Source organism: Anguilla anguilla, chromosome 10 (genome assembly GCF_013347855.1).
Source record: "Anguilla anguilla isolate fAngAng1 chromosome 10, fAngAng1.pri, whole genome shotgun sequence".
Taxonomy (NCBI): domain Eukaryota; kingdom Metazoa; phylum Chordata; class Actinopteri; order Anguilliformes; family Anguillidae; genus Anguilla; species Anguilla anguilla.
In genome coordinates, this window is record NC_049210.1 from 6,687,603 (window position 1) to 6,711,934 (window position 24,332).

The window sequence follows — 24,332 nt, forward strand, 5'->3', positions numbered from 1 at the left end:
CCGTAAGAAATCGCATCCTGTCTAGTCAAGCAGAAGTTTTGGTTTAATTGTTATATTCTCTTGTTGATTAGCAACCACAATGAGTTTAGATAGAAAATATTGATAGTTCTGTGAAAATAAGAGGCAAACTTTAAAATGCTGTTATAATTTTGCATTAAACATTATTACCCATTAGTGGTTTATAGATTTTATGTATTCAGTGCCTGAATTCATTTAAACTACGTTTGTATTGTTATTTTCTAGTTTAAAAATATATTTGCATTTGTAAACGATTACATTTAAATCATACTTTGGTTTAAATACATTAACTTAGAAATGTAGTCTGAAACAGAGGATTAGGCATTAGGCACCCATAGCATACAGTATACATCCCCTATGTCAGGATCTGTGAATTATAATAAACTAATTTTGTAGTATCTTTCCTGCATTCTCAGCGAAGTGTTTTAAATGCATGCTATTTACTGTGTATTATTATTGATCAGACCTTTGAAGTAAATGAATCAAAGCATTTGTCATTTTTGACTATATTGTTGAAATCTTTGGAATACAGCCCTTCATATATATATATATATATATATATTACTTTTTTGTTTGTTGCCAAACTCATGTAATGCCCCTGATTTCCGTTGCATTATATTTAATACACAGGCGATTCAGTGTTAAAACAATGTGTTATGCTTGACACACATATATATATATATATATATATATATATACCTTTGCCAGTTTCAAGAATAAATAAGAAACACGCTCAAGATGTACGCATTTTATGGTGAAACAAAACATTGTTTCTTTTGGTATACATCTATTTTTCCTTGTGCGGTCTGCGTATATGGTATGGTAACTCATTTCAAAACAGGAAAAAATAAAATAAATAAATGCACCTGAATTTTTTGTTCTTGCTGTGTCCACCAGAGGGCATCAGTTATTTTAATCGAGAAACTGATTTTGTAAGCTGTATTCGCTGTATGACTTGTAAGGAGGAAAATGCTCCCAAACCCATATGGGTTAAAAAGTTCTATACCCCTTTCCAACCTATGTCAATAGCCATACCACCCTGCACCCTATCTTTGAATGAGAGAAAAGTGCTATATAAATGCAAGCCCCGATAATCTGTTTCGGTACACTGCATATATTAAAATAATTCCATCCATCTTATTTATATTAGTTATGACTTCAGATGAATTGTTTCTATGTGAAGTACACTGAATCTCTGGTGCTACTTAACAACTTCATCCCAGAAAAACTTTGAAAGCATTTAGAAGGGGTGCAAGATATCTTATTTGCCTAATCATGCAAATGTCAAAAGCAAACTCATCAGCACAAGACAGTATCTATTTAAATATTTATCAGTGTTCTGTCGATTGTTTATTAAGCTGCTGGTTTTCTATTACTCTTTTGGTACGTGAATCCCAGACCATGAATGGCCACCACAATAACCATGGCCACAAGAATCCTGAACTAAAATCTACTGATGAGAAATGCAATAACTGTAAATATTTTAATTTCAAATATCGTTATTATTGAGCAGCAATATTGAGTTCATTTGGCCCAATGACTAGATATTTTACATTTTAAGTCCCATTATGAGTATTGCTAGAGTGAACTGACCCAGTCCTGTGAATAGGCTTCAGTACAAAAGATGTTTTAAGAGATGGTTCAAAATCTAACTTGCCCTTAATGAGATCTGTCTTAAGTGAATATAAAATAATGCGTAATTATTATACTGTCATAAAAATAGTGTAGGCCAATCCTGCTTGCACTTAATCACATGACCATGCGTTTCCCAATTTCACCAGCAGAGGACACTGTTTACAACCTTCATTGACACTATTAAATTAATATTTTCCCCTGTGAAAACCATGTTTTATTATTGAGAAGTACACATTTGGGGTGGACATTGGGGAAACCCCATGCTGACATGCTGTTCTTTTTCAAACGCATGAGACTGGCTTCTGTTCTACATTTCCTCTCTTTCCTCTCTGGAAATTTCACTCTCACGTGCTCCCTGTTTTGTTTTGCTTTGTTTTGGTTTTTCTCCAAGCAACACGCTAGTTCCAGATTTTTTTTTTTAACTTTCTCCCATAATTGTGTATAATGTGCATTTGACAGAATATTTATGTTCAAAAATAACATCTGGGGGGGGGACAGAAAAAACACCTATATCCTATAAAAACATCAATATATGTAAGCCTATTAAATGTAATTAGCTTGAAGTCATCATTCGAATCACACAAGGTTTAAGATATGGTATCTTAGCCAAGTCAATATTAGAGAAACTGCTCTGCAACAAATTCCACTGTGTTTGTTTGACCAGATTACAAGGAGAACATTGGAAAGAGATGATTTTAATGAGGCTGTGTTTTTACCAGTGACGTATTCAACTGCAAGTGAAAATATCTGTTACAACATTACTTAGTCTGGAAAATATTTCAATACAAACAATTTGCAATTTGCCCCAGCTCATGTTATGTTTTAGGGTATCTGTGTGAAACAGAACCCATGCAGTGTGTGTGTGTGTGTGTGTGTGTGTGTGCGTGTTTCCATCCAGTCTCAGGCCAGAAAACATATTAAAGGTCTTGCATTGGTTCTCTCCTGAGATGATGATGTAGTCTCTTTTGCACAGTAATGAGAAGCATACATCGCTAGATGAATGTTTGTATGCGAGCCTAGGAGTTGTTTTGTGTATCAACCTGAAAATTAAATTTCTTGTCTATAATTACAGCTAGGGCTGTTAAAACTCTCACAAACTTATTACATGAATAGAAAGGCATGCTCCACAGGTTTCCATCGGGAGGACTATCACATCTGATGTGATCACATCACTGTAGTTCATTGAATCCACTAAACTGCTGGATCACATCCAGTTAGTTGATTTGATCACACACCGGAAAAGGCTTCCCAGACCCCTTTGCGCGAGAAAAAGCCTTCCAAGTCCGTTCAGTGTAACAACTCGGTCAATCTATTGTAGCGTTAACTGGCAACGTGAAAATATAAACAATAAAAAAAACAGTAGTTAATAAATTGTTTTGGACGTTATACCATTTTAAGTAGGTTCGCATCTGTATGTAATTCTAGATAAGAATTCGGAAACTTTACTGTAAATTATGAATTTCTTCAGCTACAGTTCAGTTCCTTGTTTCAGGCCGGAACGATAAAAGGTCGGAATACAAATAGCCACGTAGGGGCTAAGCAAGACTGTCGTTTGAAAGGTTGGTCATTTTTTAAAATTTTTTGCCACAAATGTTGTCTGCTGCCATTTGATTTACGCAAATTTATTTGGAATGCCTGTGTTATAACGGTATGGAAAGCGTATTTAATTGAAGTCACCACAGTATATATCTTTTGTTTACGCAGTTGCTCGTCAGATAGCTGGATGGCTAACTCAGCTTTCCAGGCAGCGACACGAAACACAAGTGAGCTGAGGAGGGTTATTTGCCTTTTGAGAGAACCAACTACGCGGATGCTTGCTCGGATGCATAGCTTTTGTAGATGAGCGCTATACAAATAGCTGTCTGGCTATAAACACACAAGACTGGCATGTTATCTATGAAACTGACTATAGTTGGCTAACATTCGCTCTGTCCGGTCCTAATGGAGAACAGCTGTCTTTTCGTCTGACAGGTGAAGCATTCGGGTTTTTAACTATCTTTACTCAACCTTACGTAAAGGTTCTAGTAATCTAACCACGTTTAATTCACAAACGTGAATGATTTCACTACAGGTGTGTTGTCATAATTGTCAGTAAGCATCTTCAGGTGCGTGTCGCTGTGTGCAATAATGTAAGGACAATTTGAAACATACAACTTAAAGTGGCGGGATGGCTATAGTAGTGCTATAAAGTCAGCTTGCAATAATTATTTTATGTAGAATACGTGTTGCTTTTCCAGTGTGCGAGTGTAAATATTTACAGCTTGGCTACATCACATTGTATGCATCAAATCAAAATGTGTTTATATAGGGCGCTTTAAAAACAATTGTCAGTATACGCTTTACAGAAAAAAAAAACCCCAAAAGAGCAAGTCTTGAGCAACAGTGGCAAGGAAAAATTCCCTGGGTAGCATGCATTGCCAATGCGCTGTCGAGCAGTAGGAGTTTGGAATAGGCGTATATTTCCTCCCAACGGTATATCTGTGCGATTAGTCAACTAGCTAGGAAAACCTATTAAAGAGGATCTCTGTACTACTGTGTATTTGTTTCCGCGATTACTACCGATGTAGCTAACATTAGCTATGTTTTCCATACTACCGCTAGCTGGGTGTACGGCATTATTTGTTGTCACGTGAAGCCACGTAGTGTCTAATAACATCATTATGCATGCATTTGATTATTCTACATAGCAAATATGTTTACGTTTTTAGGGGGGCAATGGCATTACTAAGCAGTGTTTTGGGGTTCGACTACAATGGTCTTCGTAGCCAACCATTTGCAATAGGGCGTTTTCGCATCGTGGTCGACAGTCAAGACCTCTTGTCAGCTTTTTAGCGATGGTTCAGTGTTCGTCTGGACATTTTTGGACCCGCCCGTGACTCACCCTTTAAAGAAAAAAAAATTTTGGGCTGGCATCGATCATATCATATCTCTCGACTTCAAAATATAAATAAACACGAGTTTCGTGTGGAAGTTATCTGTTATGATAAATTATATACGCATGTTTTATGTCATTGTGCAGTTGAACTTTCAGTAGCATCCCACTGTAAGTGACTGGGTTCATTTTGGTTGAACGTATCATACGAACGGCGGCTTTGCCTTGTTGATGTCATCGGCTGTGCAGGATTTCTTGGTCTGAACGGTCGAGCGCGAGCCATTGCAGCGTGTTAAATGTCTTCGCTCTATCAGTAAACTGCGCCGCGGTTACATGCAAGCTTGTATTTAAGCCATTGTTGTTAATGAAATTATCCACACATTTGGATGAAATGGTATGTAAAGGTAACTTGTCATACGTACATACCCATGCTATGTTTGACATATTCGCTATAGCGTCAGGGTTTTAATTAAAACATTGTATCGTAGGGCTGCTTCGACTTACAAATTGACAATATTCAAGTAACTGTTTGTCTGTTTAATCTATATACCTTTACCCTATTTTAATTGCGTTCACATTGTTGGCATATTCGCTGTAATATAAAGTTGGTCTCATTGATCCAGTAGCCTCATACTGGGTTGATATGAGTTGCTGGAATTTCTCTTAGTACAGTAGTTTGTCTTGAATGTATATTTTTCTCCCCAGTTTGAAATCACAGTTTGAGGCTCAGGCTAGCACTGCGAACTAGCGCTGCAGCTAAAGTATTTGCATGCCGGTGATGCTCTCGCCTGCAAGCCATTGACTTTCCTGCTCTGTTGAGATTGGATTTTATATATTCATTCACTATCTCCGGCATTGGCTGCATTTAAAGCCCACATCACACCTCATTTATCTTGCATGGAAAAGCCTCATAGAGATTTTCTCAGAAATTTAAAGACACATGGACCCTGGGGTCAGTGTTCTGCAATAGTCATTTTTTATGTATAAAGCAAGGGCAAACCTAAAGGTGTGTTATTAAATGGCTTTCAGCCTGCCGTAAGCCACGTCTGGCACTGTTGTTCTTATGACTCAAGTGGATGCACTTGTCTTCTCTCACACTGAGTCACCGTGGATTGGAGCATCTGCTGAATGACTGTAACGTCATGTAATGTGTTTTTTTTTTTTTTTTTCCAGGGAAGGACTGTGTAATGCGCTTGTAGCGGGTGCGAGCGGAGTCCATCTTGTTGTCTTCCCGCGGGCGACGCCGAGCGCTGGTGAAAATGGTGTGAAGGAGAGCACGCGCGCTTCCCCCACCCCCCCCAACCCCCGCAGAGCCCACCCCCTCGGCCCATGGGCGCCGTCCGGCGAAGTGCCGTCTGAAACCAGTACTTTGTGACCGAGAGAGGAAGTGGCACAGCTGCTGCTGCCGCCGTCAGCGCCGCCGCCGCCGCGATGGAAACTGAAGCTGAGGCGCGTGACTCGCCGCCGCTGCCGCCGGCGCAGACCAAAGAGAACCTCGCCGAGCCCGTCAGGAACGGCGCGGACGCGGAGCCGCTGAAACGAGGCCCGGCGGAGGAGCCCACAGCCGCCGGGGACGCGGTTAACGGTGAGAGCGAGCGAGGGGCAGGGCAGGGCGGGGCGGGGCGGGGCCAAGGGAACGGCCATACGGTCCGTGAGCGAAGGGCCTTCTTTAATTACAGGCGCCCAAAACGTGGCTTTTGTGGCAGGGAGGGGAAACGGCTTTTTACACAGAATTTTACATCGCATCCATTTATACAGCTGGATATATATACTGAAGCAGTGCAGGTTGAGTACCTTGCTCAAGGGTACAACGGCAGTGTCCTACCCCTGAAATCGAACCTGTGACCTTTCGGTTACACGCCCATTTCCTTACCCACTGTGCTACGCTGCCGCCACTAATGGCAAGCGAAGGGCCTTCTCTAACTACAGGTGCCTTAAACCTGGCTTTCGTGGCAGGGAGGGGATGTGGCTGGTGAAATGGCCAGCAGGCGTGAGCGGTTTCTTCTCGTCCTGGGAGTTTCTCATCGTTCGAAGGGAACGGCTGTGATTTCTCATAAGAGCTTCACACAAAGGCCGCGGCGGCCGGGCTTTCGATCGTGACTCGCACACAAATGGCGGCTCCGCGGGGACCGCCTCCTCCTGATTCGAGGCTCTCGGTTCGCTCTAGACGAGAGCACAATGGGCACAATTGTGCGAACGCGTGGCGTCCCCGCACTGTCTGAGCAAACGGAGGAGGCTTTCTGTTCTTTTACAAGACGCTTTCCATTGGAACTGTCATAAATGATGGCTTGCCCCTTTTGTATTTGTCATCGGTTCCATTGTCATGTTCTCAACTGACAGGAGCTGAGAGTATTGGAGAGATGTGCGTGCATCACCCATACTTCTCTCAGGATGTTGAAATGACAGCGTGTTAACAATGGCTGAGGCGGCTTTTTGAGACGCTCCCTAAGTCTGAGCTTATGGAAAAGACTTTGAGGTTTGCCCTGTGCTTTGGTCAGCGTAAGACTATGAGGCTGTTGTCCAGCGGCTCTGGGGCAACTGTAAAGTCTGTGCTGATGTCACTTAGTGGCCAGCCCTCATAAATGTTACCAGGGTTCTCAGTCATGTGTGGAATATCTGAGACTGAATGGCTGTGCCGTTTGACCACTCCCCTTCAGCCCAATTGGCTGCCAGCATCCCACCACCCCAGCGATGTCATAATGAGATGTCATACAGCTGGCTGTGGGGAGAAAAGCCAGCCTTCTGCTGTAGTCTTGTGCTCTCATCTACTTTCCAGTCTTGAGGGGGACAGTTCTAATCTGCACGGATGTGATTTTTTTTCCTGAGTAACGAGGAATTTGTGATTCTCAGAACCTATGTGGAAATGTCCCTGGGGTGAGTGGGGGCTTTGCTGCTGTATGTTTTCTCCTGCTGTTAGCTGTCAAGAGTGCAAAAGCTTTGGGTTTGCGCGTTTGTAACTCGCTCGAGTCGTATGCAAATGGCTGCTGCATTTGGCATTTCCTGGTTCATCAGGAAGAATCAGTATAAATCACATCTCTGAAGGTGCTTTTTTTTTTTTTTTTTTTTTTTTACTATGTAAATGCCTTTCCTTTGAAAGGAAAGCTGTTTCTGCACCTGTTCCTAGTTGAAAGAGGTGCACCAGCTCGACTGGGCTGTTTGACCTGTTTTCACAAGAGAGTAGCAGAAAAAAAAAGTACCCCCTTCTGTAACATGAACGGTGCTAGGCCCTGCCCCTAATTCCAAAGCATGCCACTGTATGTCTCTCTCTCTCTCTTTCTTTCACTGCAAAATGTGGCTGTATCTGTAACAATAACCTCAAACCTATTTGCTACCTGAAGCACAACTTTCTCAGTCACCCTTTATGTAGCAGGTCAAGTATTTCATGTTGTAGGTGTATAGGTTTATTCATTCTAAGTAATGTGTTATTGGCTACTGGCACCTCTGCCCCTAGTGACTGGACAGTGGCTCTTTGTAGCCTAAACTGCTTTGTGTGCACTTCTGTAAGTTACTGTGGCTACGTGCGGCTGTTTGAAGGTCTAAATGTGATGTACTGGCTCCTCCATGAAGGGGTCGGAAATCTAAACTTTTTTTTTTTTTTCTGCCTCGCCCCCCAGGTCCTGTGAGCGCGGGCACGCTGCCGAACGGAGACAGAATGGCGGTTGGTCCGGGCGCCGGGGTGGACGGGCAGGCGAACGGGCCCCTGCCCGCGCCCCCGTCCCCGTCCCCTGCCCACGGCGCCCCCCGCCCCGTCAGCCCCCCCACCAAAGAGCCGTCTCCAGGTGCGGCCTCCCCTCCCCCCCCGCTAGAGAAGTCTCAGGGACATAATGCTGAGGGTCCTGTTCACAGTGGAGACGCATTGCAGTCTCTCAGGCTAAGCATACCTATGCAGGAGACTGAACTGTGTAAGCAAACGTGCTGCGAGTCCTCCTCCCCCCCCCCCCCCCAAAACCTTCAAACCCCCCCGTCCCGGTTTCTGCTTGGCTTCAGCCACTAATTTAACCCCTCCCTCTTCAGATACCTGTGCTTGTGCTGACACTGCTGAGCGATATATCCGCTGTAGTGCTGTGTGTTGTTATTATTATACCTGGTTGTGTTGTGTGGTACCCGTGAACCATGTTCTTTTGATTGAGGGTGTTTATCTGGGATATGGGTTCATGTTAACATCTGTGCTGTGGCCTTATTTTATGGTGCGAGTCCATGAAATGCACCCATGTAAGAAGGAAATGGGATTTTAACACACATGCCCATGTCCTGCACATCTTAAAGAAATGGTCCCCGCAAAATTCTACAAAACCGGCTCACTTTGGTAAGGTAGGATCACAGTTTTTCTTGTCGCGTTCAGAAACAGATGACCAGTCCAGTAGTGTAGTAGTCGATAGTCTTTAGTGACCTATGTCTCTCTGCTCTTGAGTTAGTCACTTTAGAACAGGTGCAGGTTAGAATTAATGCTGAGGTATAATAGCCTGTAGAACATGTCCAGCAAGACCGTACAACGAGAAATGATAAACATTTCTCAGTATTACTGAAATAGACCGGAACAGTTTGTGTGAAATTCGCAGAGGCAGGCTGTTGAAGTTTGCCGTGCACGCTAAAAAAAGATATAAAATTTGGCTTTATATAGCCCCAGTCTCCACGTCTCTGGTCTCCACGAACCATCAACAGAAGTACAGTTTTCCCAGGGGAAAATGGTATGCATTAGCCCGAATTATGGTTATCTCCCGTTGCTCTCCGGAAATCTTTGCGTTTCTGACGTAGGGAATTTTGAGTACACCCCCAAGCTGTACTCCGTAGTGCTTGCAACAGGAAAATCAGGATTCGGACATTCCCGCAGCATTCCACAGGTGTCAAAGGTCATATCTTATTTTGAAGCCGGTTTTCACCATTGTATTTTGTGGCATTTATATAATCTTCAATCTGATCTAGATACATTTTTTTTATATTGCTTTAATAAGCAAAATAGAGCTTTTAGCATCACTGTCCCAAGTTCTATTCTCCACCAAGTGCAGGATTGAGTTTCTCCCCACAGTTCCCCCACTAGGACCATGGTGTGCTTACTGGGCACACGTGCCCCTTGACTTACATGTGCAGAGATGGAATTTGGTGACTACTGACGCCATTTTGTGTCTTTGGCTGTATTCGGTTCATTTTCAGGTGACAAAGTTAATTTGGGGTAATCTGTTCATGGCATGGCCAGTTTTCACTAACCAAACCCAAAAACTGGAATGTCTCTTTGTAGCTGTTTAATTTCCCTTTTTGCACGTCCATTTTGATTTGTGTGATTGAGTTCTAACCCTAAATGTCTGGTCAAGCGGTTTGTTTGGGTCCCGCAAGGTTTTGGCTCTATGCCTGTACCAACACTGGGAGGCATGTGACATCACTACTAACCGTCCTGGGATGACCTGTCATTCAAACTGTGCCTTCTCCAGCTCCCTGGACCTGTGTATTACAATATGGCTGATATGGCCAGAGATTACAAGGGCACTAGCCAGTTAAAAAAAGATTTATTTTTATATTATATTTTACAAATTTATTTTTAATTGTGAGCACAAACTGGTTTTGAGATTTCGATATAGCACTTGCTATAGCACCGTAAGGCTCCGCCTCGGTGCCTGCTTGGTGATATGGCATTTTTGTATTCAGAGAGTAACACAGACGTTCCCCAGTCTGGATGAGAGCATCGTGCTGTAATGTTAATTTAACTGACGAAGGCACAGCTTGTATGACGGACGCCCAAACCCCACCCTGGTTCTGTGGAGCCCGCGGTGTGAGTGGTCGGGGGCTCTCCTCGCGGTAAACCTGCTCTCCCTGCAGCCTCCCAGGAGCCCTCCCTGGAGCTGGAGAACGAGGAGCAGATCCGCCTGGCCGCGCGCCGACGCCTCGAGGAGCAGCTCAAGCAGTACCGCGTCCAGCGGCACCAAGAGAGGAGGGTGAGTGCGTCCCAGGCGTTTCTCATCTACTTCTCACCAGTGTCTCTCTTGTCTCACCAGCTTCTCACCAGTGTCTCACTAGCTTCTCACCAGTATCTCACCAGTGTCTCACTAGCTTCTCACCAGTGTCTCACTAGTGTTTCACCAGCTTCTCACTAGTATCTCCCCAGTGTCTTACCTGCTTCTCACCATTGTCTCACTAGTGTTTCACCAGCTTCTCACTAGTATCTCCCCAGTGTCTCCCCAGTGTCTTATCTGCTTCTCACCAGCTTTGCCCTAGTGTCTCACTAATGGTGTGGTGGCGGGGCGGGGCCTGAGGGATGGGAATGAAAGAGTAAGACGTGTTGTGGTTCCCTGCAGTCGCATCACTCCACGCCTAAAAGCCGGCCGTTCAGCACGCTGGACCCGGAGCTGATGCTGCACCCGGAGGCCCTGCCGCGAGCGAGCAACGTGTCCATGACCAAGGAGTACTCCTTCTTGCGCACCAGCGTCCCCCGGGGGCCCAAACTGGGCAGCCTGGGCATCCCGCCGGCCGCCAGGGAGAAGAAGTCGTCCTCCTCCTCCTCCCGCTCGTCCCGCGCGGGCAAGATCCACTCCCTGGCCGACTACAGGACCCCCGAGTCGGACGGCGGGGCGGGTGGCTCGCCGGGGCGCGCGGCCGCGACCGCCAGCTCCTCCTCGGGGGGGTCGCTGGGGGGGTCGATGCAGGCCAACAGGACCTCGTCGTCGACGGTGTCGGAGGTGAGCGTGACCTCCGACCCCGCGGCTGAGCGGGCGGAGCCGTCGGTGCTCCTCCTCGGCGACAGCGTCTCCGAGGCGGACGGCAGCGAGTCGGGCGCCCGGCCGGACGGGAACGACAGCGACAGCTCGTCCTACAGCGGCGTGTCGGCGGGGCGGAGCTACGCCACGCTCGCCGCGGCGGTGGGCGGGGCCAGGGCGCCCTACACGGTGGACGGCCGGGAGATCGCGGCCGAGGCCGTGGGCCAGTTCCCCTCCCTGCAGGAGGTGCTGCAGGCGGCCACGGAGGAGCAGCACCTCCTGGAGCTGGAGCAGGAGCGCGAGCGCGAGGGGGAGGAGAGCGGAGAGCCGCGCAGCCGCAGGGACAGCTTCTCCAGCAGGTGCGTTAGCGCCAGCGCGCCTCCCCAAAATGGCCCCTTGAGCCCCTGGAGGGTTAGCCCTGTATGGTGTGAACGAGTGCTACGCTAATGCTAACGCTAACTCATTTCTCACCCTCCGCTCTGCCGTTTTCCACAGCATCTCCATGGGAAGCTCGGTGATGGGGACCCACGACGACCTCCTGCAGGCCCTCAAGGAGAAGATGAGGCTGGAGGGGCAGCTGGAGTCCCTGTCCTCAGAGGCCAATCAGGTGGCTAGCTTTTAGCAGGGGTGTCACATACTGCAGGGCCGGGGAGGGGGTGTATGACTGGCTTTTGTGCGCATTTCAGCAAGTACGAGATTCATTTACAGGCGGCAGTGTAGTGTAATGGTTAAGCACTGTCTGGCTTCAGTATATATACAGGTCTATAAATGGATACTATCTTGAAATACATACGCTTTGCATTGGCGCATCTGTCAGATACCCGTAGTATAATGCAGGTTGATTCTTAGACCTAAACTGCATTCTGATTGGAATGGAAGTCAGAAAACCCTGCAGACCTTCAGGACTTAAGTTTGACACCCCCTGTCTTAGCTCACTGATGCTTTTCAAAAAGAGTCTTGGTGATTTTTGGAGGCTTGTGATACTGATGATCTCCCTACCCCTCCCCCTCTGTCTCCTCCAGGCTCTAAAGGAGAAGACGGAGCTCCAGGCCCATCTGGCAGCGGTCAGCGCCCAGCTCCAGGCCCAGGCGGAGCAGGCCCAGGCCAGCCAGGAGCGGCAGGCCTCGCTCACCTCGGAGGTGGGCACCCTGCGGCTGAGCTGCTCCCAGCTGGAGCGCGACATGCTGGAGCTCCAGGGCAGCCTGGAGAGCAAGAACGCCGGCCTGGCCTCGCTGGGCACCGACCTGCAGCTGGCCGAGGAGCAGTACCGCAGGCTCATGGGAAAGATGGAGGAGATGCAGCAGACGGCGGCGTCCAGGGACAAGTCGGGTGAGCGGGGGAGGCGGCGAAAGTCACATGACCCTTTCACAAACGCCTTTCCCACATGCGTGTCACTAGTAGGGCTGCACAACATATCCAATCACGGTTTTTAAAAAGTTCAGTAAGAGTAACTGTCACCATACAGCAACAAGGCCTTGCAGCTTCCTTGTGATTGGAAAAAACTGATCACATGATCTCATAGAAGCTGTACGGCCTTGCTGCTGATTGGCTGTCTCGTCTCAACGTCCAATAGGTATCAATGATGATGTTTTTTATTTCCTGGAGGCATTTTGCATGGCCTCTGACATTTGGTTGTTTACTACTGCTTCAGGCATGATTAAAGAAAGAGAAAAAAAAGACGAAATATCGCTATGGCAGCGGTTAATAAATAAACGACTCCTTTCTGAAAATCCGTTGCCCTGATTCACCGCTGCCTTGTCAGTCCTGGCTTGCGAAAGCGGTTATTAGTGTCCCGAGCTCTTGTGCTGAAATGCTGGCTGCCTTACTGTGAGGGGGCAGGTGATTGACAGGGGGGCGTGGCCTGGTTCTGTCCAGTCCAGGAGATGCGTGAGCAGATGGGCGGGCTCCAGGCTCAGCTCCAGCAGGTCCAGATGGAGCGCAGCACCCTGCAGGCCCGGCTCAAGACCTCGCAGGCCCAGATCGACTCCCTGCAGCAGGTCCGCCTCTGGTACCAGCAGCAGCTGGCGCTGGCCCAGGAGGCCCGGGTTCGACTGCAGGGCGAAATGGCCAACATGCAGGTAAGGGTGTGGGGCGGGGGCGAAATGGTCAACATACAGGTAAGGGTGGGGTGGGGTGGGGTCGGGTGGGGGGGATGGGAATGGCCAACATGCAGCTAAGGGTGGGGGGGCAGAATTGCCAACGTTCAGATAAGGATGGAGGGCAGTGTACATGGCAAACATGCAGGTATGGTTTGGGGGGGGGGGGGGTGGAATGGCCAACATGCAGATACGGGCAGGGGGCTGCGAAATAGCCAGCATGCAGTTTAGGGTGAGGGGGTGGGTGGTGTGGGTGGGGTGAGTGGGGAAATGGCGGTAGAGGTGGTGTTTGAATGGCGGGCGCTCTAGTGGTTGTGGTGCTGTTTGAATAGCCAGTGCTGTATAGCGGTGATGGTACAGTTTAAACAGCGGCTGCTGCTTCCTCCCGCTGTGTCCAGGCGGGGCAGATGACCCAGATGGGCGTGGTGGAGCACCTGAAGCTGGAGAAGGTGACGCTGACGCAGCAGCTGTCGGAGACGCAGCAGCGCTCCATGAAGGAGAAGGAGCGCATCGCCCTGCAGCTCCAGAGCATCGAGGTGCGAGCCCTCCTGTCCCTCCGACACGTCCCTGCCAATCTCTGCTCTTTTGGGCTTCCTTTCAATACCGGCAGTTAGCTGAAGCTCTTAGCCAGAGCCATTTAGGTGCTATTCTACATACAATCCAATTAAGTGTCCAGGCACCTGTTCCCCGGGCGTTGTGTTTTACCCCACGTGTGGACTTCCCTTTCAGGCCGACATGATGGACCAGGAGGCGGCTTTCCACCAGATCCAGGACGCCAAGTCCATGGTGGAGGACGACCTTCAGCGCAAGCTGGACGAGTTTGAGGAGGAGCGGGAGCACCTGCAGAAGCTGGCCGATTCGGCCTCCTCTCTGGAGAGGGAGCTGGAGCAGGTATTTACACGCTTGTGTAATTTATGCTATTTTATTTATTTTTTTTTTTTCTTCATCTTGGCCCATGATGCATTCTGGTTGAGACCAGTGACCCATATTGTCCAAAGTGTTGAGGACCACTGATCTAAAGAGTGAAAGTATCTCAGAAACGTATGTGTTGTGTGAAGCTTGCATGAAGAACACGCTCTGAACACCGCAGCTTGGTTCTGACCCCGCCCCCTCACCCTCCCCCGCCCGCGCAGGTGAAGCTGACGCTGTCCCAGAAGGACCTGCAGCTGGAGGCGCTGCAGAAGGAGCACCTAGAGCTGATGAGGCAGCTGACGGGCGCCCAGGAGAGCCTGCACACCAAAGAACAGTCGCTGAACGCGCAGGAGGCCCGCTACCTGGAGCTGGAGGCCCAGCTGGCCGAGCTGCAGGCCGACGCCACCGCCCGGGATGACGCCGTGCAGTTCCTGCAGAACGAGAAGATCGTCCTGGAGGTGGCGCTGCAGGCCGCCCGCGCCGACAGGGAGGCGCTGGGCGAGGGGGCGCAGCAGCTCGGCGAGGGCGTGCTGGTCGCCGCCGACGTCCTGGACGAGCTCCGGCAGGAGGTCCAGGTGAAGGCCTCGCAGGTGAGCTCCGTGCAACCGGGAGCGATGCTGCATGCTCCTCCTCGTAATCCACCTGCACAACGAGGACCAGTCTGCTTTAGGATTTGTGCTTAAACTTGTGCTCTTAATTATTTAATTAGCCTCCATAATTAATTTGACCTGATCTCTCTGATGAAGTGCTGTCGAACGCACGCGTGTCTTTGAAGTCATTTATTTATTTTTTTAAACTGTGTTCTTATATGGGAGGGGACCAGCACTGATGTACTCCGCTGTTTAGAACATTTATCCAGAATAATTAGTTGGAACATAAATTCCAATCCCTGGGGTGGAGGTATGGTCCCTCCACTCTTGGTTGTTTGCTGTTTTTATTAAACACAACGCACAACACAACCTCGTTTTTCTTCCAGATTGAAACCCTGCAACAGGAAAACAGCACATTGAAGAAGCAAGCGCAGAAGCTGAAAGAGCAGTTTACGCAGCAAAAGGTACGTTGTGTTCCTCCTTACTGCAGTGCAGTGACGTAAAGAATGTAAAACACCACATCATGTACCGACGACTGTGGACCCTGTAACCACATGACCAAGAAGGAAACTAGCCAAACAAACTTTAGCGTATCAGTGAAAACGAGTCTGAATTGAATCACTGAAGACATTTTGCACACTTGCCACATTGTCAGTTTTAGAGTACGACTGTAAATGTGATTTGCTTTACACTCCTGCTTAATGACTCACACACTGCTGTGGAAAGCCCGCTGATTAATAGACTTATGTCATTATAATGAAAGGCCTGTTCGTGTCTCCAGTGACTGGTAGCGGTTTAAATGCATCGTGGTCGCAGTCCGCTCACTCAGCGTCGCCGCCGTTCCCCCCCGCAGGTGATGGTGGAGGCCTACCGGCGGGACGCCACCTCCAAAGACCAGCTGATCAGCGAGCTGAAGACCTCCAAGAAGCGCCTCCTGTCGGAGGTGAAGGGCCTGAAGCAGGAGCTGCTGGAGGCCCAGGGCCAGAGGCAGGAGGCCGAGCTGGAGCAGGGCCGCCTCCAGAAGGAGGTCTCCAGGGTGCAGGAGCAGATGAGCTCCCTGGAGGCCCATCTGCAGGCCGTGCAGACGGAGAGGGACCAGCTGGAGACCCAAATTCAGGTGCGTGACCCAGCCTGGTGCAGGCTCTGACTGACACAGCCCCTCCTGTAGCCATGCATGCTGTTTAGGAAGCCATCTTGATTTTCAGAGATGAAGCCTGCATCTATAGTTTCCTGCCTCTTTTCTGTGAGCTATATGTAGTACTTTTTTCAGAAAAAATATCTTGTGTTTACTTTCCACACCAGCCAGTATACGTAACAAAATAAGAATACGTAACAAAATATAACAAACATAACTGATTGTTGGGTGTCTGACATATTCTAAAAACTTATTCCAGGTTTCTTGCTTCTTAAAGTTCTCAGTATTTCTCAGAGAAAGCACGTTGCCTGCTCGAAGTCTGCTGTGTTGTGATGCACGCATTGCCATTGGTTGCGATGGGGTTTTAACGTTCATTTCGCTCCGTCTCAGTCGCTGCAGTTTGACCAGAGCCAGCTAGCGGCCGCGACGGAGGAGAACGAGGGCCTGAGGAAACAGGTGGAGCAAATGCAGGACGAAGCCAAGAAGTGAGTCACGCCCTGAGAAACTACGTTTCCCACTGCGTTCAGTGCCATCGCCATAGCGACCACCCATCCTATTTCATACCTACTTTTCATACATTACAGAGGAGAAAAATTGTTTCATAGCTGTTTCTTTGAAAGTCATATGTAGCACTTTGTTCTTTAGGCCTTACATTACATCACATTACATTTGTTTAACAAATCCTCTTTTGCAAGGTAACTTACTATTTGAGAGGACATAAGTGCACAGATACTTGTTTATATGAGCAAAAGTGATCTAGGCCTGGCTAAGAAAGCCCTTAGACTAGAGATGGTTTGCATTCAAAATCGTTGAAGTGCTATTCCAAGTTAACTGACAAATGCGTAGCTGTTTACGCTCATGGTAACTATGGAAACTCCTGCCGCATGTTCTCTCCAGGGCCATCTCGGAGCAGAAGGTGAGGATGAAGAGGCTGGGCACGGACCTGACCAGCGCGCAGAAGGAGATGAAGGCCAAGCACAAGGCCTACGAGAACGCCGTGGGAATCCTGAGCCGGCGGCTCCAGGAGGCCCTGGCCGACAAGGAGAGCGCCGAGGCGGAGCTGAGCAAACTCAAGGCCCAGGTCTCGGATGGAGGGAACAACCAGGCCCTGCAGGTAGAGGCCTACTCCTTCAGAGTTCTCTGCAGATTACTGCTCAGTCAGGGGTCAACTCCACTTCAATTTAGGCCATGCAGGAAATTAAGTGAAATTCAAGTGGTTATTAGAAAGATCCTCATAGAACATGACTGGCAAATCCATGAACTGACTTTTCTTTGACTACAACTTGTAGCCACCAAAAATGCATATAATGGCATCCTAACAAGAATATGTCTGTGCCTGTCCCTGTGTCTGTCTCTGTTTCTGTTTCTGCACCTGCGTCTGTATTTCCTGACCGTCGCAGGAAAGAATAGAGGCTCTGCAGGCGGAGCTCCAGGCTGTCAGTCAGAGCAAGGCCATGCTGGAGAAGGAGCTGCAGGAGGTGATCTCCCTCACCAGCACTGAGCTGGAGGAGTACCAGGAGAAGGTCATGGAGCTGGAGGACGAGGTAAGCGGCCCGTCTTTACCTGGGACCGCTGATAGGAGGCTTCACGTGCCAATCAAAAATGGGCGGAGCAGCATGTGCGATGCAGTCACTCAATAATTTGAACCAAATTTGTGGTGTTTTGCTGTGGACAGAAAAAAAACCTTTAGTTTGTTCCAGCAATTCAGAGATTGGGAGCTCAATGTAGCTACACCCAATATGGTGAGGCTACTCTCCGATGGCAATGGTTTGCCTAACTTCTCCTTGGCTACCCCCCAAGCCATTAATCAGTTCTTTCAGGTGTGCTTGAAATGGAACACATCAAATGCCTGGCTTCGACCCAAGGAGTGGTTTGTGGTCGTGTCTGTTATGCTCTGAGTGGATTGTTTGGTCTGTAATCTCTATGGGCCTAAAATGCTACCCCTCCCTTGTGTCCACACAGCTTCAAGAGTCGCGGTGCTTCAAGAAGAGGATCCGCCGTCTGGAGGAAGCCAACAAGAAGCTGTCGCTGGAACTCGAGCACGAGAAAGGGAAACTAGCCGGACTCGGGCAGTCCCACAATGCACTGCGGGAGCATTCCAACATCCTGGAGTCCGCACTTGCCAAAAGGGAAGCAGACCTGGTGCAGCTCAACCTCCAGGTGTGACCTCTCACCTCCTAGGAACCACCTAAACAAAATATTTACAACCAGTGATTGGTGCAAAAGAAATGCCACGACCAATCATTGGTCATGCTATTGGTTTTGCTTGTGCTAAAAGGTTTTGCACATGCTAAAGGCCTTAGTAAATCAGGTCCTAAATGTAAGAAAAAAATAGCTGCATAGGGTCTCTAATAAGCATCTTTCATAATGTTTTTGTTTCGTTATCTTTTGTTTGCAGGTCCAGGCCGTGTTAAAACGCAAAGAGGAGGAAGACCAGCAGATGAAGCAGCTGATCCAGTCCCTGCAGGCAGCCCTGGAGAAGGAGAAGGTTAAAGTCAAGGATCTCAAAGAGCAGGTAAAAACTGTTCAGTTTTCCTCATCGCCTTTATTAATGTGGTAGGGACTAGCGTAGCTGTGTTAAGGTCAGGGTGCTGGTGTCCCTGGCAGAGCGCTGAGTGTAGTGCGCCCCCTACAGGTGGCCGCAGCCAAGGCGGAGGCGGCGCACAATCGCCGGCACTACAGGGCGGCCATGCTGGAGCTGAGCGAGATCAAGAAGGACCTGCAGACCAAGGAGGAGCTGGTCAAAGTGCTGCACACAGAGGCCCAGAAACTCCAGTGAGTCCCCCCAACATCGTCTACAGCCTCCCATAACACTGTCTGCAACCCCACCTCATCACCATCTACAGCCTCCTCAACATCGTCTACAAATTCCCTTAACGTCGTCTACTATCTTCCCATTCCACTATTTTGCTACTTTGTGTTTATTATAAATTTCATGTCTTTGAAGAATCTCTGAATGTGGTGAGGCTAATGGCTCTCTCTCTCTATCTCTCCCTCCCTCCCTCTCTCCCGCTCTCTTTCTCTCTCCCTCTCTCCTTCCCTCTTTCTCTCTCTCAGGGCCCAGGATGAGAAGCACTCCCAGGAGGTGTCCCAGTTCCAGGAGGAGCTGGCAGAGGCGCACTCCCAGCTGCAGATCCTGCAGAAGCAGCTGGAGGAGCAGCTCTCCAAGCAGCCGCTCACCAATCAGGAGGTATGCTGACTGCCGGGGGGCGGGGCTGGGCTGTTGTGGGGCGGAGCCAGCTGTCAGTCAGGGGGCAGGGCTTTGTGTGCTTGGGGGTGGGACTGGGTGTTATTGGGCTGGCACTGCTCTGTATGAGTGTAGGATTTGTCTACAGGTTGGGGTGGGACTGGCTGTAAGGGGGGGGTTGGGAGTAGCTGTGCGTGGAGGCGGGACCAGCTGTGCTTGGGGGTGGGACCAGCTGACAGTGGGGCTGGTACTGGGAGTGGGTGGGGACTGGGCTGGTTTTTCCAGGGACGTCCCAGCTCTTGGTGGAGATGGGGGCGGGATGAGACGGGGCAAAGGTGGGACGGGGGCAGGGCCTTACAGGGATTGACAGGCGGTATCTCATGCAGGTGGAGGACCTGAAGTGGGAGGTGGAGCAGAAGCAGAGGGAGATCGAGGCTCAGAAGCAGCAGCTGGAGATGGCTGAGCAGTGCAGCCAGAAGGAACTGGAGAGTCTACAGACCGCACTACAGGTGACTTGACAGCACTGACGTCCACAACCCCCAACCTCCTCAGACTGTTCACGTACCCTCTCATTGTTAATACACTGTCTCCTCTGTTACTGACACAAGTGTGATTTGCCTGCATTTTCCATTTGCTTATTGGATGGCCTAATCCAGAATAAATGTGAACAGTTTACATTTAACACACACAGTTCATTAACCCATTAAGGTGTATGAACACAAATATGCGATTAGAATGTTAACTGAATGTTAACTTAGCTGAACATTCTAATGCTGATGTAACAATCTTTACCAGTAACTGAAAGCAACAGAGTTCTAGAACACAGACTTGGAATTTTGCAAAAGCATTCCATAAAACCAGCTCTTCAAAGGGTTAACACCGCTGGATACTGACTGCAGCAATTCAGGTTGAGCGCCTTGCTGAACCGCAAGGCTGTATTGATTTGCATAGATGTTTGTTCTGCTGAGCGTGTCACCGTCTGAAAGCTATTGCAATGGCAGGACTGGGGTTGTGCTTAGACATGTGGGAGCTTGTGTTATGACTGTGTTCTGGGCATGCCTCCAGGGTATCAAGGCGGAACTGGAGGTGGTTCAGGAGGAGCTTAGCGGAACCAGGAAGGACAAGTTCATCCTCCAGGCCAAGGTGGGAGAGCTGAGGAACAGCATGAAGACGCTCCTGCAGCAGAACCAGCAGCTCAAACAGGACCTCCGACAGAGCCGTACGAGGAAGGTGAGGTGGCCAGCTCAGCGCCTGTCCTGCGGAGAGGGGCCCTCTGACTCCCGTTAAAACAACCTCCTTATTAGAACTTCTGTTACACGGGATAAAAACACCTTGATTTTTGAAGGGGTCCTGTGTAACAGAGTAGCCATAGAATAATGCATTATGACTGGAGAAAAAATGGCTTAATATGCAAGACTCCAAAAAAACAAAAAAAACAAGAAATTCACACGTACAACTAACACCCCATACACTTATACACCAGGCTCTTGAGAGATTCTAGGTACCATAGAGGTTCTGTACCATAGATGTAAAGGCAAGCTTTAGCAGTTGAAAGCTCCTTAAGGTACGGCGCCAGTGCCTAACGCTACCTAGGAGCGTCGCAGTGCTAACGCCGCCCTCTGAACTCGCAGCGCATGGAGCTGAAGGGAGACTCCAACGCCTCCAAGCCGGTCACGCCGGTGAAGATCCCGGACTGCCCCGTTCCCGCCTCGCTGTTGGACGAGCTGCTGAAGCCCTCCACCTCCGTGAGCAAGGAGCCGCTCAACAACCTGCACAGCTGCCTGCGCCAGCTGAAGTAAGCCCCGCCCACAAGGCAGTGGCCTGCAGAGGCTTTAATGGTTCTTATTGGCTGAGGAACTGCAAAGCCCCAGAAATGTCACCACCAAGCAGCTTATGCCACTATAACAGCTATTCAGAACTAGATTTTTTTAACGTATTGTGTAGGCTGAAACATTACTATTATTAATATTATTATTATTCTTCATGTTGATCTGCTTTGTTGGGGATTAACTAGGAAGGTTATCCCGAGAAGCATGACCGTTTAAAGACGAGCGCTTTTCGTCGTGAGGCTGAAATGTTGCCGTCCCCACAGGCAGGAAATGGACAGCCTTCAGAAGCAGATGGAGGAGCACACCGTTACTGTGCACGAGTCCATGACCTCGTGGACCAACGCAGAGGAGGAGCTTATCAGACTGGGTGTCCATGACAACGGCCCAAGTTCTCCGCTCACGGCTGAAATGGACAGTGGAGACAAGGAGGAGGCGGAGCTATCGTAACGAACAGGAATGGCCTCTGACGAACTGTCTTGGAGGGTGGAGTATCGTCCACCTTGGCACTTTTTTTAACTTCCAGCTTTCTTTATTTCACCCACCCCTCGTTTGTTACGTACTGCTGCAGCAAACATTCAGCATTGTCCTGTCGTTGCAGACAGTGCTTGAGTGGAGCAAACACTTTTTACCATAGCTTTATACTTCATTTGGGTGTTGTAATATTTCTTTGTCTATGTTATCTTTGTACTTTTATTTAATTATAATTTATCAAACATGGCATCAACTCTTCAAATTGACAGTTGCGTTTAAAAGCGGTAGCAGGCTTGGGGTTTACTCTCGTCTTTGCATTGAATAGTCACAGAAGAAAAAGGCTTTGCAGCACAGCTACATGCACTATTTCAGAATCAGATTTTCCCCATTTCTGTATCTTCCTCTCCGATTTTAGTTATCCATACGTTTTAAACAGTTTGCCATTTTAATTTTCTTCCTCCTTCAAGATGTCATGGTGGTTCGATACGGTCACTGTCGCTGCTCAGAGGGGTGGCCAGCGCTAAGAGACGCTAGCCTTTGCACACGTACGCTGGCTACCCTTCCGCACGCCCCTCCCAACTGTTCTTCCATTCTCCTGTGCCTGGAAATGGGCGGAGCCTCTCCACTCTGCCCTTCCCAGTGCTGGGCGTGAACTGCAACTCCCATAACCCCCCGGGGTCTGGAGAAGGTCATGACCCCTGGTCATCAAATGGGGGGCCCAGCCTCGTCCACCTTTTTCAGGGTAATAGTGTTGAAGGTTCTGCGTGAGTCATCATTCGGACTGCGGTTCCGTTCTGACGGTTAAAATAGTATTGGGCATCAGGCGTTGCACTGTTCAACAGTCTTCATTCTTCTGGTTTCTGTGGTAAATTAGAGTTTGTGGTTTGGCAGTGGTTATGGCAGTGCCATAATTACATAGTTGAGAGAAATCTCCAGTTTGCTGTTTTGGGAAGTTCAGTGTTTTGAATGACCCCTCTGTATTACAGTTTGAAAGAATGTACGCAAGGTGTGTGTAAAATAAAATTTTAGTCGTCTGCCTGGCTGTTTGAAAAGACCTGACTGAGTTCTATATGGGAGAGATCCGCTGATGTTGAGAGTTAAACGTCAGAGAGAAAAACTTAAGAGAGAGTGTTATTATCTTTACGCTTAATGTTACTGCTTCTGTGAGTATGACTTACTCAAATTTATTACGTTCTGGATTTTTTGTTTTGTTTCGTTTCATTGTTACTATGCTTCTGTATTTAATGTAACGGTCTCCTGTCAAAGCCATGTTAATTATTGCGCTGTTCATTCTCTGTCGGATACAGCCTTAATTATTATTTAGGATAGGGTGTTCTCCAACCTACTTGGCAAATTTGAAATATCTAAATATAGAGTAATATACAGTGTTCTACGGTCTTCTCTGTTAATGTGTTCTATTTTCTGTTATTTATAACTGTAATGGTTAACTATGGTTAACACTGTGATTGGACTGACATTGGTGGGAGAAAATTGGTTGCCAGAGAAATATGACCCAATTTAAAAGCATATTATGGAATGGAAAATATACAATATTAAATGAGTAAATGCTGAACTGACAATAAAATCCTGTACATTTGTGTGTTGGGGAAAACTTACATTAATGCATACCATTTTAAAAATGTATGTACTATTCCATTGATTAGGATATACTGTTGAAGCCTGTTTGATCAACAAAACCAATAATTCTTGGTAAACACTGGTTCTTACCTTGTGCGTTGTGTAAGGGACAAAACTGACATGTAACCTGTAATGTCTGTAGCTGAATGGAGGACTGTGTCGGTCGCCTCATGGTTGTTGCCTGGTGTTGACCCGGAGTATAGCATTTCTAACCTCTTCTGGGTGGCAACCAGCAGGGATGCCATTAAAAAACTATAAACTAACGCACACTGCTCTGTTTAAGGTCCATAGTACCCTCTGCTGTAACCTGTACAATTTGGAAATATTTCTCCTGGCTGCTTAACGGCATTGCATAAGGAACTGTGTGTATAGTTGCTTCTGGTCTTCTCTTTCAGTTACTGTTAATACTACGCATTTGTAAATTCCGACCATTGCGGTTTTGGTAATGTTAATTTTAATATGTACGAAACATATTCATTTATTTATGATTTATGCCTTTCTCACAAAATGAATTGATTTCTCATTTTACTGAAGCTGATTCTAATCTGTAAATTTTTTTCTGAACTACATTTAAAAAGTAATGCCATAATTATATATTTGGTCCTTTTATACAAATAATGCATGTGTAAAGGCCAGTTTTAAATGATTGTCTGACACTTCATATATTTAAGTTGCAGAACTCTTGTTATTACAGACCCTTTTATATTATAGTAAGAGTCAATTGAGACACGTGCTTGAATTTATGCAATGGTATTTTTCAGCCTGTCAAAATATACTGACGATGTACCAGATACTTTATCAGTTGGTACAGTTTAAAACTGAAAGTATACCCAAACGAAACAGGGTAGTGTTGTAGTGGGTCCTGGTTCAGTTTTCAATTGGAGTAATCATGACGAGGCAGAATATGAGTGTCGGTACCATATGGTCCCGGTGTTAATTGTAGTTACATGGGTATAGCACACATAGTCGAGTGAAGCGTTTCTTTAATCATAACGGTTGATTTCAAAACTAACATTACATGTATGATTTTGACTACATAAACGGCTTTGGCTGACTGAGAAGTCCTGTATCAGTTAACCGCATAAGAGCATGTTGATAAATGGAAAACTAATTTCTTGAAGTCATGTGCAATAAACTATTTTTGGTAAATAAGCCTTTCATGTATTTTTTATTGTAGCTTTTCCATCACCTACCATCGTTTAACGGAAATTTGGGGGGAAAAACAGTAGTAGTAACAATCAACTTTGTAGTGAATCTATTAGT

The 24,332-nt window shown here is 47.5% G+C and overlaps 1 protein-coding gene across 3 annotated transcripts; it reads left to right on the top strand.

The window, feature by feature from the left end:
• The first annotated feature begins 2,933 nt into the window (after positions 1-2,933).
• Positions 2,934-24,218, top strand: golga3 (golgin A3). Of its 3 annotated transcripts, none has more exons than XM_035378824.1 (24): positions 2,934-3,212; positions 5,699-6,110; positions 8,140-8,427; positions 10,337-10,452; positions 10,813-11,570; positions 11,707-11,818; positions 12,234-12,540; positions 13,087-13,289; positions 13,706-13,843; positions 14,037-14,198; positions 14,441-14,809; positions 15,196-15,273; positions 15,663-15,926; positions 16,335-16,429; positions 16,842-17,058; positions 17,345-17,488; positions 17,907-18,104; positions 18,343-18,459; positions 18,580-18,719; positions 19,002-19,134; positions 19,518-19,640; positions 20,197-20,361; positions 20,763-20,926; positions 21,224-24,218. In XM_035378824.1, the coding sequence occupies exons 2-24, from the start codon at positions 5,957-5,959 to the stop codon at positions 21,405-21,407; spliced, it is 4,629 nt and encodes a 1,542-aa protein (XP_035234715.1). In that variant the 5' UTR covers positions 2,934-3,212; positions 5,699-5,956; the 3' UTR covers positions 21,408-24,218. The 3 variants fall into 3 exon arrangements, with proteins under 3 accessions (XP_035234715.1, XP_035234717.1, XP_035234716.1); XM_035378826.1 differs by having other exon boundaries at positions 8,140-8,304; XM_035378825.1 differs by lacking the exon at positions 2,934-3,212 and adding an exon at positions 3,466-3,624.
• Positions 24,219-24,332: the final 114 nt, after the last annotated feature.